Source organism: Eumetopias jubatus, unplaced genomic scaffold (assembly GCF_037043125.1).
Source record: "Eumetopias jubatus isolate StellerSeaLion01/CBP00866 unplaced genomic scaffold, mEumJub1_p1.0 scaffold_3, whole genome shotgun sequence".
In the NCBI taxonomy this organism is placed as follows: Eukaryota; Metazoa; Chordata; class Mammalia; order Carnivora; family Otariidae; genus Eumetopias; species Eumetopias jubatus.
In genome coordinates, this window is record NW_028274809.1 from 102,082,251 (window position 1) to 102,095,297 (window position 13,047).

At 36.2% G+C, this 13,047-nt stretch overlaps 1 protein-coding gene across 1 annotated transcript in view; it reads left to right on the plus strand.

The window, feature by feature from the left end:
• The window catches only part of EPB41L5 (erythrocyte membrane protein band 4.1 like 5), a 145,457-nt gene that overhangs the window by 35,405 nt on the left and 97,005 nt on the right, over positions 1-13,047 (plus strand). Inside the window, exons 4-9 of the mRNA XM_028101374.2 lie at positions 6,212-6,254; positions 7,257-7,335; positions 8,421-8,465; positions 8,654-8,706; positions 12,279-12,399; positions 12,527-12,614. Of these exons, the coding sequence (XP_027957175.1) occupies positions 6,212-6,254; positions 7,257-7,335; positions 8,421-8,465; positions 8,654-8,706; positions 12,279-12,399; positions 12,527-12,614 (429 nt within the window). The remainder of the gene's footprint in view (positions 1-6,211; positions 6,255-7,256; positions 7,336-8,420; positions 8,466-8,653; positions 8,707-12,278; positions 12,400-12,526; positions 12,615-13,047) is intronic.

The window sequence follows — 13,047 nt, forward strand, 5'->3', positions numbered from 1 at the left end:
TAATTGTCAGCACACAGTATTCAGCAGCCTATTAAAAGTGTAAGTAATACATTATGATCAGGTGGAGTTTATTCTCAGAAATGCAAGGATGATTCAGTATCAGTTGATATAATTTGTCATGTATGGGTTTTCATGCCATTTGTTTCCTGCCTTTGTTTTAAGAGGATTGTACTTTCTTGCTCAGTTGATATCAGGCTCGGGTGTGACTTGCCTTTAGCAGTGGAATCTGAGGTGATGTGATGTGTACCAATTCTGAACAGTTTAACCCTTCATTTACGCTGTTATTGCTTTGGCATACACTTAAGTGAAACTACATTCAAAAAAGATTGAAACTAAAATCTGTACCATAAAGAAAATAACTTGATTAGTTGAAGTTTATGGCATTTAAAGACAACACTGAATGGAAATGGAAATGTAGATGTTAGATCCAAAGCTTAGAAAACACTTTATTGTCTAGTGGAACACAGAGTAAATGTGTTACAGGTGCACACCTGGAGGCTGCAGCAGTCTGTTCCCTTGATAGCAAATCTGAGCTCACTGAGTTAAGGGAAGAGGCTATTCTTGTTCCAGTTTTAGAATTTAGCTATTTCAGGTACTGTCGGCATAATGTGTGAGATGTGTTTGTCTTGCTGACCTTCACTTATCTGAGGTTGTGCAGATAATACTTTAGTCTAGAATTCTTATCAAGTGGTGTTTTGGTGGACTGTTAAGCCCCTCCTTTCTGTCCCCAGAATTCCTTGAATAAACACAGTGGACTTTGGCCTGTATGGAATTGACCTTCTTTCTGTCTGTGTAGCTCTGTGCAGCTTTAGAAGGCATACTTTTCTCCATTTCTAGGTGCTGAGCGGACATGTGGTACAACCTGTATAGGTGGCACCTGGAGAGAACAGACCTGGTGATTACTCAGTGGCTCTGCTCTCTTCCTACACAGATATTTGATGATAAACGATAATCAGCAACAACCCTAGATTAATAGAGGAATGATAGAAGCATTTCTATTAAAGACAAGATGATAATTTGTCTCTTATTACCAGTGCTGTTTAATTTCATAATAGAAGTGCCAGCAGATGCAGTTACAGAAGCTTTATTATAAAGGTTGGAAAGGAGGAGGTAAAATTAACACTGTTGGCAGATGATCGGATTGTGCATTAACTAAGAACCTAACACAAACAATAAATTCAATAAAGTAGTGGGGAGTGAAAAATATATAGAAATAAATAAAGTGGAGCACCTGGGTGGCTCAGATGTTAAGCATCTGCCTTCGACTCAGGTCATGATCTACAGGTCCTAGGATCAAGCCCTGTGTCGGGCTCCCAGCTCAGTGGGGAGCCTGCTTCTCCCTCTCCCTCTGCCTCTCCCCCTGCTTGTGTGCTCTGTTTCTCTAATGAATAAATAAAATCTTTATTAAAAAAAAAGAAAATAAATAAAGTGTGTGTTAAACATGTGCATACTGTAACACACATGGGCACACATATATTTGTTGAATAAGGAGGAGCTGTAAAAAGTGTATTTCCAAAATAGATTACATGCTCTATCTCTGGAGAGTGAATATAAAACCTGCCTCACCTACATTTCCATTATGAATTTGACTTTTAAGAATTTTAAGAGGGCATACTAATAATACAGAGAAAGGCACAGTGGGAAATATATTTTAATGGCTTATCTAACTCTTCATTTGAAATGTCTTATAACACAGACTGGTTTTTTTTTTTTAAAGATTTTATTTATTTATTTGAGAGAGAGAGAATGAGAGACAGCATGAGAGGGAGGAGAGTCAGAGGGAGAAGCAGACTCCCTGCTGAGCAGGGAGCCCGATGTGGGACTCGATCCCGGGACTCCAGGATCATGACCTGAGCCGAAGGCAGTTGCTTAACCAACTGAGCCACCCAGGCGCCCAACACAGACTGTTAATACCAAGAAAGTAATCACCCAGGAAGAATTTATAATGAATTTAGACTAAATTGAAATGTTTCAGTTAGATTACAACAATGCACTATATTGGTTCTCCATTTTTATAGCATAGATTTTTTTAACATTTTGTTAATTGTTTAAAATTTTGAAATGATCTTTTAATTCAGAGCATAAACCCCTACTCTTCAAAGGAGAAATATTTTTTGCAGATGCAATTGTTTTGAAAGGCGGTTACCATTTCTCTGTTTAAACTCTTTGCTCTTTGAGCAAAAGTAGTGGGGTATTTCTTTAGTAGAGCTGTCTAGGTGGTTAGAAGTCAGGAATCATTTATTTGAAGAGCTGTTTACAGACTGTTTGGCTTAGGGACTGGGATGAGGGTGTGTGTGCATGTTAGTGTTTTGGAAGCTCCCTAGGTGATTCTTTGTTTGATTTAGTTATGTCTGTTGTGATTGTGATTACATACTATTTATAATTTAAGACACACACAGGTAATAATTGTTCTTTCATGCCCAGCTCAATAGGATGGCTTCCCACATCCTTTGATGTCTAAGTTTATCAACCAAACTTTAAAATTAGGAAATTGGGGCGCCTGGGTGGCTCAGTTGTTAAGCATCTGCCTTCAGCTCAGGTCATGATCCCGGGGTCCTGGGATCGAGCCCCACATAAGGTTCCCTGCTCAGCGGGAAGCCTGCTTCTCCCTCCCACTCCCCCCTGCTTGTGTTCCCTCTCTGTTTCTCTCTCTGCCAAATGAATAAATAAAATATTTAAAAAAAACCCTTTTTAAGGTATGATGGGGAAAGAATTAGTATTAGTTTTACACTAAGCATGCAGGAATCTATATCTGCATGCTCTCACCTTTATCTTCTACTGTAATTTAAATTCAACTCCTAAAGACCCTTACTGAAGGAAAATCCTATCAGTGCCTGTCTCTGAGTTCTGAATTTTCCAGTCCCTGGGCCTGGAATGTGGAGGAGATGAAAGAAAACAGACTTGAGAATATGCAAACATGAACTCAGACCTTCCCCAGAAGAACGTCACCCAGAACTCCCCAGCTCCTAAATTTCACTTTAAAATGTGCTTGATGCATTATCTGAGTTTGGGTCATCTTAAGGGAGTGCAGATATTAGAAGCTGTTATTATATGCAGGTAAAGAAGAGATTAAAATGCCTGCTTGGAAGAAAACCCTGATTCCTGGGATGATTTTATGTTTAATGTGCTTCTTAGAGTAGTAGGGTACAAATTAAAGGTGTATTCTTGAGACTAGGTCTTACATGTTCTTAAACAGGAAGAAATTTAAGTTATAACTGTCTGAAAAGACTATAGATTGTTCTTGAAATAGCACGTGGTCTTACATTAATGTTTCCTTCTTTATATTCCTCAAAGCTTATTCTGTCAAAATTTATAGCCTGTTGATGTTCAGTCCATTGTTAATGTTCTCTAGGTTCTACCAACATATATATATATACACAGTTTTTTTTCTTCCTTCCCTGTTTGAAGAAACTCTTGGAGGAGTCAGAAACCAGTAACATCTTGTTGGAGGGTGGATGTGGTGATAGAAATTGCGTATATGGAGGGGTGGCCTATTGCAGGGAGTAGAGGTACTGCTGACCATATACTTTTTCATACTACCCCCAAATTAAACCATATAAATATTTATATAAAATATTAAAGTAAGGGGTCTGTATTTTAAATAATATGTGCTCATTGTAGAATAAGTTGAAAATAGAGGAAAGCACAAAGAAGAAAAATTATCACCAGCAGTATCCACCCCCTAGAGATAACATCTGTTACTGTTTTGTTATAGATTATCTCAGTCCAAAAGAAAAAAGCATGTTTTTATGTATAAACTTGTACATTTTGACAAAACAATTATATTTTATAACCTGCCTTTTAAAATTTAACAACATATTATAAATAGTTTTCCAGATCCTTAAACACTTGCTTTCCTTGTTTTTAATTGCTGCATGGTGTTCTGGCATACTGAAATACTTTATTTAACCAGTTCACTCTTGTTGAATATATATATTGTCTTAACTTTTTCTCACATAATTCCTTGTAAGTAAATCTGCACACATCCATAATTATTTCTAGGTGTAGAATTGCTGAGTCAAAGACAGTTATTTTTAAGGCATCGTTAAATTGCCTCCTGATAGAGTTGTGCTCATTTGTGCTCATTATGGTGTAGGGGTCTCCCTAACCATAGGCATGTAAGATTTCCCAGGCCACCAGCAGACACCTGTTAATTCATTGCAGTAGAGTAAATAAAACCTGAAGATAGAGCAACTTCTGGGATTCATGTTGTGGGTAGAAGACTATCTGGGGTATAAAAACTAATTCTATCTTTTATCCAATATGTGATTGACATCAGGCTATAGTAGCTATTAACATAATTAAGTTTGGGATTTTTGGATATTTAGTTGCTAGCATTGGCCATGATGGATGGACTTTTTGCTGTACTAGGTTGACCTCTTTTCTGCTAATGGATTGAATTGTGTTTCTGCCGGCTAGCCTAGGATTCTTTTGGAGGGATGTGTAAAACTGAACAGTTTACTGAACAGGCTTAAAAGTGGATGTCCAACTGAATTTATTAAAAGATGAGAGATGGCTGGGGCTCCTTTCTGGCTCAGTTGGTAGAGCATGCAATTCTCTCTCTCTCTCTCTCTCTTTTTTTTTTTTAATTTTATTTATTATTTGAGAGAGAGACAGAGCCTGAGCAGGGGGGAGGAGGCAGAGGGAGAGGGAGAAGCAGACTCCCTGTTGAGCAGGGAGCCCGACTTGGGGCTCAATCCTAGGACCTTGAGATCGTGACCTGAGCCGAAGGCAGACGCTTGTCTGACTGAACCACCCAGGCGCCCCAAGCATGCAGCTCTTGATCTCGGGGTTGTGAGTTTGAGCACAACATTGGATGTAGAGATTACTTAAAAATAAAATCTTAAAAAAAAAAAAAAAAGATGAGAAATGGCTGACCTAAGTACCCTACACACACTTAGGATCCAGAGAAAATATCGCATAGTATTTAATTGCCTTTTGAAATATTTACTGAGCATCTTATTTCAACATGAAGAGGTACTTTGCTTGCACACTGGTAGTTCTGTGAATTTCACTTTTGGATCTTGGAGAATGGAGAGAAGAGGCTAGGCAAATAATTGGCAAGAAAAGCAAACGGTTACAAGGCTATTAACAATGCAGCCTTGTTTACCCACTCTTTGCCTATCTGGATTTCTGAAACTGGATTCTTTAGCTCTGTGAACTAGTTAGCACAAGAGCACTCCTTTCGTTTTTAGGGTGCTTGGAATTGTAAGCATGCTGGAGAGAACACAATCATGTATATCTTAGTTGGATGAGTGCATCCTGCCACTGTTAGGACTTGGTGTTGTAAAGGGATTAATAGTGAGAAGTGAGCTGAGAATGGTTTATCTGTGGAAACCTCTGGAATTGCCTCTTAAAGTCTGTTTGTGTTATGGACATTTCATAGTGGGGAGGTTACAGAAATCAAAAGGCTATTAGTTTTGAAACCAGAAGTCTGCTGTAGTCACAGTGTTAACATTTTTTATTTGTAAAGCAAGGGAGCAGAGATTGCTTCATTTAGTAGGTGGGGCCTTAGTTATGAGATCTAATTTTATAGTGTAGGCTCTTTCAAAGAGTACTACTACTGAGTAGTATCTGTTTTGTAAAATTTAAGTGACATTGTTACTTCCTCTCATTTTTGGTTATGATCTCTTAGTAAATCTTACATTTTTATCACAAGAATGAATCAGGCAATGGAGTATGAGAGTTAATTTTTTGGGGAAATAGGAAAACTAAGGGCAGAATTTAAAATACCATCCTTGTTACTATGAGGGAGCAGAGGAACTGTTTTAAGAAATCCTTTATCTGAGGGGCACCTGGGTGTCTCAGTTGGTTGAGTGGCCCACTCTTGATTTCACCTCAGGTCATGATCTCAGTCAGGGTCCTGGGATTGAGCACCACATAGGGCTCTGTGCTCAATGTGGAGTCTGCTTGTCCCTCTATCTGTTCCTTCCCCCTGCCCCTCCACTTTTGCTTGCTCACTCTCTCTTAAATCTTAAAAAAAAAAGAAGTCCTGTATCTGGTTTTAGGTCGTTTTTTGCTTGTGTGTCATAAGTTTGCTGTAGATGTTGGGACAGATAATCCTCCCCCCATTTTCATTCTCACTTTTGTTTTTCTCTTGTGAGATACTTCCTTGTGGTTATCACTGAAGCATGATGAAAATTAACTTTTATTAATGAAAATGTTGAGTTCTGTCATCTGCTTCACATCTGATTTTTGTTTTTGTTTTCAGCACTGGCTAGATGGTACCAAGAGCATCAAAAAGCAAGTAAAAAGTAAGTGTTGAAAGAATTGTGAACAAAAAGTGAATTTAATTATATGTAATTATGTATTAGAAGCTCTGGGGAGCTTCTAATCATATTTCAGATGAACTTCTTAGCATCTCTACTTTCTAAAGATAATTTCAATTTGATACACTGACCCACCCCCTAAGTTAATATAGGATTAATAGTAATCTAGAACCTCAAGTGCTTTACAGTTTATTTCCTGGAGAAAGACTTGCAGCTTGCAAAGGAGATTGAGTTCTCATGAGATGCTTAACTTTTAGTAATTTACTTATGTTGGAATTTTCCTGTTTGGCATCTGCCCTGCTCTGTAAAATATTTTGAGACTTTAAAGATGTAACTTAAAAAATTAAGAGTAACGAAATGAAACAATTCACATAAAATGCTATTATTCCTAGCAATAGTCAGGGGAAGATACCAATGTCCGGTTTGTAATCCAGTTTGTCCTTTGTCGTAAGAGGTTTCAGAGCGTCTCAACTTTTGTCTTTACAAAATAATGGGACCACTGAGAATTTAGACATTAGTGGAGTAGGTGAAATGAATTGGAGAGTGTGGGGGGGATTTGCCATGAGCAGTTAATAATCTAGGCATTACTCAATACTCACAAGAAATACAGCTTGCCAGGTTTTTTTTAGGGCTGTTAGATTGCATAGTCAGAACTTATATTTGATGCATTTGGCCCAGAACTGTTAGAATTAATCTAGAACTATCTATTCTTGGGAGGACAGCTGGTTGTGATAGTACTATATGATGGTTGGTACATTTAAAAACTCTGATTGATTTTTTTGTGTTAGGTGTAGTGAAAGCCTGGCAGGCTTTAATTAAGCCATACAATATTTTGGTGTGTGAAATATTGCCACAATAACCTGTTATCTTCTGTCTCCACTTCAGTAGACTTCTTAACAAATTTACTGACTGAAAATTCTTACTCTTAGAATAGTTATATAAAAAGTTAAAGTATTTTTTTTGTTTGTTTTTGTTTTTTAATGACAGTTGGCTCACCCTATTGTCTGCATCTTCGAGTTAAATTTTATTCCTCAGAACCAAATAATCTTCGTGAAGAGCTAACACGGTAAGACCACTCTAGAGTTGTACAGGGTGAAGTTTTGGTCAGCTAGCTAAAGGTGTTGGAAGATTGCCTTTATAATTCTTTCCTGCTTGTAGACCACTAATGAAATGGATCTCTCTTGCCTTTGGTTAAGACCTCAGACAATAGAATTTCATTTTGGGACATAATAAATAAATAAAAAGTGTTTTTAAGTGTAGGATTTTTTTTTTCATTTATCAATTTTCCAAAAAAAGAGTTGGTTCCCTAGCATCCTCTAAAGGTAACTAGTTGAGTTCTTTTTTTTAAGTATCATTATCAACTCATGGATTTTAAACAGGACTGGTATGTTTGACTGTATTGCCATATTATATTTATTGATGTTTATTGATGTTCAAATGATCTGTCTTCGGCCACTGGGAGTTTATTCAAGTTGGCTCCTTACTTTACCTATTGAAATGCCATTGACTGATGAAAAATATTAGATTCTGATTTGGTTTGAATAGTTTTAAACAAACTTTAAGTAGGTTATATACAATTATTTTTATAATATTTGAATCATGGATTTACCACATAGAGTCAGAACAGAACAGAAAAAACAGAAAAAACTTTTTTCATTGACTCTATGTGGTAAATCCATGATTCACTTACACATACTGTTTATTAAGTAAAAACTGAGTTGCTGAGTCCCTTTAGAAGGGTTTCCTCTTGAATATTCTGCCAGTGAGATTATAGCTAATCTGCATTGTAACATACATGCCTGTACCCTTTCACATATGAGGTGACTTGTGTTGTGAGAGTAATGTTAAATTAGATCACAGAGCTTATTCTCAATAATTTGCTTAAAACCTTTAATCTTAAGGTGGTTGTACTTGTACTCTGTGGCCTTCTTTTCCTTGCTGTTGTGGACATGCTACCATCCTGAGGCTTATTGCCCCCGTTTTTTTTTTGTTTTTTGTTGTTTTTTTTTTTTTATATATTTTTTTCCATTATAGATTCTATTGCAGGTAAAATTCTGTAATTAATAATGTTTCTTCTCAAATTAGAAGGGTAGGATTATTTTCAAAGTAAATTGTTCGTTTAGTTAAATGTGTGCTTTTTATTTTTCTTAGGTATTTATTTGTTCTTCAGTTAAAACAAGATATTCTCAGTGGAAAGTGAGTATTAGTTATTTAAGGTAAACCACATTTTAAGTAATTGAAAATGATTTTGCAAAATAAATTCATAGTTAATTATGTTGACTATGAATTTATTTTCTTTTTCATAAAGTATGTATTATTTCCACTTATCTTAAAATGAAGCTTGTGAAGTTGACTTGTCTAACAAATTTGTGTTTTGGTCTCAGATTAGAGTGTCCCTTTGATACAGCAGTTCAGTTGGCAGCTTATAATCTGCAAGGTAAGCAGTTCTTATGTTGACTGTTAAGAATAAAGCATTATTGGGCGCCTGGGTGGCTCGGATGGTTAAGCGTTTGCCTTTGGCTCAGGTCATGATCCCAGAGTCCTGGGATCGAGTCCCACGTCGGGCTCCCTGCTCCTTGGGAGCCTGCTTCTCCCTCTGCCCCCCCCCCCCCCCCCGGTCTGTCTTTCATAAATAAATAAATAAAATCTTTTAAAAAAAAAAGAATTTTTTTTTTTTAAAAGATTTTATTTATTTATTTGACAGAGAGAGACACAGCAAGAGAGGGAACACAAGCAGGGGGAGTGGGGAGGGTTCTGAGAAGCAGGCTTCCGGCCGAGCAGGGAGCCCGATGCGGGGCTTGATCCTAGGATCCTGGGATCATTACCTGAGCAGAAGGCAGACACTTAACGACTGAGCCACCGAGGCACCCCTCTTTTTTGTATATTTTTAGTTAAGAATTTCGAAAGATTCAAAGTGATGTGCCAAGAAAAGTAACACCGCTTTTGTTGTGTAAACTTGTATCAATATCCAACCCTATCTATTACTTTGACTTGTTTTAGAACATTGCTTTCTTTTTCTTCCCTTTCATTTTATTTGCTCCCTTTCCATCTGTATCTTGTTTTCAAACAAAATTGCTGTTGACTTGATAATTCAATAAGTATAATGGGACCTTCTTCTACTTTTTTTCCTTGAAAAGAATGTAGGGATATAGGAGTAAATTTTTGCAATAGTCACATGTTTTGCTTTCTTTAGTTTTATTCTTAAAAATGAATCCATGAAAAAAAGGCTTAGAGCATGTTTTAAAGTTCCTGATGGTTATTTTAACAATAAAAAAAGTGTTTTCCAGTAAATGAGATTAATGAAAAACTCACTGTTTTGTACCTTGTTACACTGACCAAATACTATTAAGCTAGGTAATTTTTTTCCTGAAAAATTAACATTTTAAGAAAACTATAATTTTAGTCCTCATTCACAAAACAGAAATAAATATTGGAGTATTTGTATATACTAGAATACAAATAAAATTAATGATTATGAAGGCATTTATACTTTTTTGGTGATTACATATTTATCCCTAATCTCTCTAGGATCAGTAGTATTTATTTGAATATGTATGGATAATAAGACTAAATTTTTATGTTTTTATGGTAAACCGAATATTTTTGCTTATTTCATGTTTTCACTGTTTTAAGAAAGCATACTTTCCTGTTGATAGAGGGATTAGTGACCAGAAGAAATTTCTGTACTTCAAAAATTTGTCAGTGGTGTAAATTATCAACCTGCCTCCATCTACTATCCTAGTCTGTCTACAAATTAAAATTTGTTTTTTCATCTGCAAAAAGTCAGATGCTAGCTTGGAAATGCTATATGCCTTTAGCATTGTAATAATCAGAAGTGTATAACTGCATGCATTTTTTTTCTTGAAAGCACATTTTTTACGTTTTATTCCGATATGAGGTTGATAATTCTAAAACTTTCATCTACTGAAAAGCTGTCTTTGTCAATGTGTGTGTTCTGCCACTTACGGCCTCACATGTTCTTTCTGGGTCTTATTGTGTAAGTGTCATGATAGCCAAGGTATGTGCTTCTTGAAAATGTGATTTTCTACATTTTTGTGTATTTAACAAAACACTATTCAAAGTAGTGCTTACTACTTATTGATTCATGCATTGTGGCTCTATTTTGTTATCTCTTAACTCTACTTATCACATTTTTTTCCTAAGTAAAAGCTCTTTCCTACTTTCTCTTTCATCCACAGCACCATTATCTACATGATTCCTTCACACTTCGTCATATCTTGTGCATCTCTTTGTCCCGTGTCTAATAGTTTGCCAAATCCTGTCTTAAGATCCTTAAGAATAAATTTGCTGAAGTACTACTCCCATCCTCATAAAATTAGTTGTTTCTCATTTATGATTTTATGTTTTATCAGAATAATTTTTATTAACTTTTTCTCATACTTTCACTTTTTCCTTGCCATTTTAGTATATACCCTGAACAACATTAGGTAGTAGATTTGGTTTGGTGCTTCTTAAAAAACATTATGGTCCAGACAAAAGAGCAGTTTCTTCAGTAATAAAGTGGGCATGATAATAAATATTTTGCAAGGTTGTTGAGAAAATAGATGACAATATATCTGTAATAGGTCTAATGTGTAGAGTCAGTGTTCAATAAATGAGTTACCATTTTTATTACTATCTCAAGATCTATTTATTTCTTTCTACACAGCCGGATTTTTTTTATTAAAGTGGAAATATTTTAATTTTTATTATATGAGTAGAATAATTCTTTTAAAGGAAAAATGTCTAAAGTATAGAAAATTAGAATCACGTATCCTGCTTCCCCAAACCCACAGTTCAGAGATAACCATCGGTGGGTACATAAATGTTTGTGCATTGTCCACATTTTTTCCTACTGCCTCCCTTCCCCAAATATTTTTTACTAATTTTTCTTGCAGTTTTTTTTTTAATTTTTAATTTTTTAAAAAAGATTTTATTTGTGAGAGAGTGAGAGAGAGCATGAGCAGGGGGGAGGGGCAGACGGAGAGGGAGAAGCAGACTCCCTGCTGAGCAGGGAGCCTAATGCAGGACTAGATCCCAGGACTCTGGGGTCATGACCTGAACTGAAGGCAGACACTTAACCGACTGAGCCACCCAGATGCCCCTCTTTCAGTTATTTCTTTAGGACTAACAATTTACAATTCCAGGAGGACAGAGACTGTATCTTTTTTTTTTTTTAAGATTTTATTTATTTATTTATTTGAGAGAGGGAAGAAGAGTGCAAATAGGGGGAAGAGCAGAGGGAGAGGAGCAAGCAGACTCCGTGCTGAGCATGGAGCCCGACCCAGGGCTGGATCCCATGACCCTGAGATCATGATCTGAGCTGAAATCAAGAGTTGGATGTTTAACCAATTGAGCCCCCCAGGCACTCCGAGACTGTATCTGTGAGTGGTGTATGATGTCATGTTCTCTGCACATTAGATTTTTTTTTTTTTTAAGAGAGAGCATGTGCACAAGCTGGGGGTGGGAAGGGGGAGAGAGAGAGAGAGAATCTTAAGCAGGCTTATACCCAGTGCAGAGCCTGACATGGGGCTCAGTCTCATGACCCTGAGATCATGACCTGAGCTGAAATCAAGAGTCTGATGCTTAACCAACTGAGCCACCCAGGTGCCCTTCTGCATATTAGATTCTTAATGGATGCCTGCTAATTGTTTTTTTAAAGGTTGCTAAATATTTTTGTCTATTTATTATAAGGTCAAAAGGTATTTCTGTAAGGAAGTCTAGAAAGTTTTCAAAAGCTAAGCATTATAAGGTATGAAATAAATGAACAGAAACACATTTATTTGAAAATATACCACCAACCACAAATATGTGATTGTGTGTATAGACGTTGGCAGGTTGTTAGTCTGAGCTAGATTTATTTTTGGGAAAGATCTGGGTGTTATGACTTACTGGTAGTTTAAGAAAAGAATCCAATCTTAGCAATTTTTATTAATGAGTTTTGAAGAAAGATTCAGCAGTAAATAAACTTATTAACAAAATTTAACTTTGTGGAACTTATGTTTATAGCTGAACTTGGTGACTATGATCTTGCTGAGCATAGTCCTGAACTTGTATCTGAGTTCAGGTTCGTGCCGATTCAGACTGAAGAGATGGAGCTGGCTATTTTTGAGAAATGGAAGGAATACAGGTACTTGACATTTGATCACACTTTTCTTTAACATGGCCACATGATTTTATATTTGTTTTCTTCTATTTCTGTTATAAATAAAAAATTTATATTATTATTTTAAACATTATTAATTTTTAAATTTCAGAGGTCAAACACCAGCACAAGCTGAAACCAATTACCTGAATAAAGCCAAATGGTTAGAAATGTATGGGGTTGATATGCATGTGGTCAAGGTAAGTACTGTGTTGTGATGCTTTTTAAAAAGTTTATTCCTTCAAGATTCAAGGTAACTATGGCATTTTTCAGTATGAGGGAATGCATGGAGATGGCATAGTATAGCACTGGGTACTTTGGATGTGTTATAAAGGTTGAGATTAAATATGAGAATCTCACATAAAGTTTCATTGTAAGAAAGAAGAGAAACAGCCAAAATCTCCAAAAAGGTGTATCTGTGCTTTTAAGGTGTTATTATTATATTTTTTAGATTTTTAAACCACTTTTTATTCTTTTACCTCGTATTCATATCATCTTGTATCACTTAAGCTGAGTATTTTTTTTCTTTAAAGATTTTATTTATTTGACAGAGACACAGTGAGAAAGGGAACACAAGCAGGGGGCATGGGAGAGGGAGAAGCAGGCTTCCCACCGAGCAGGGAGCTCAATCCC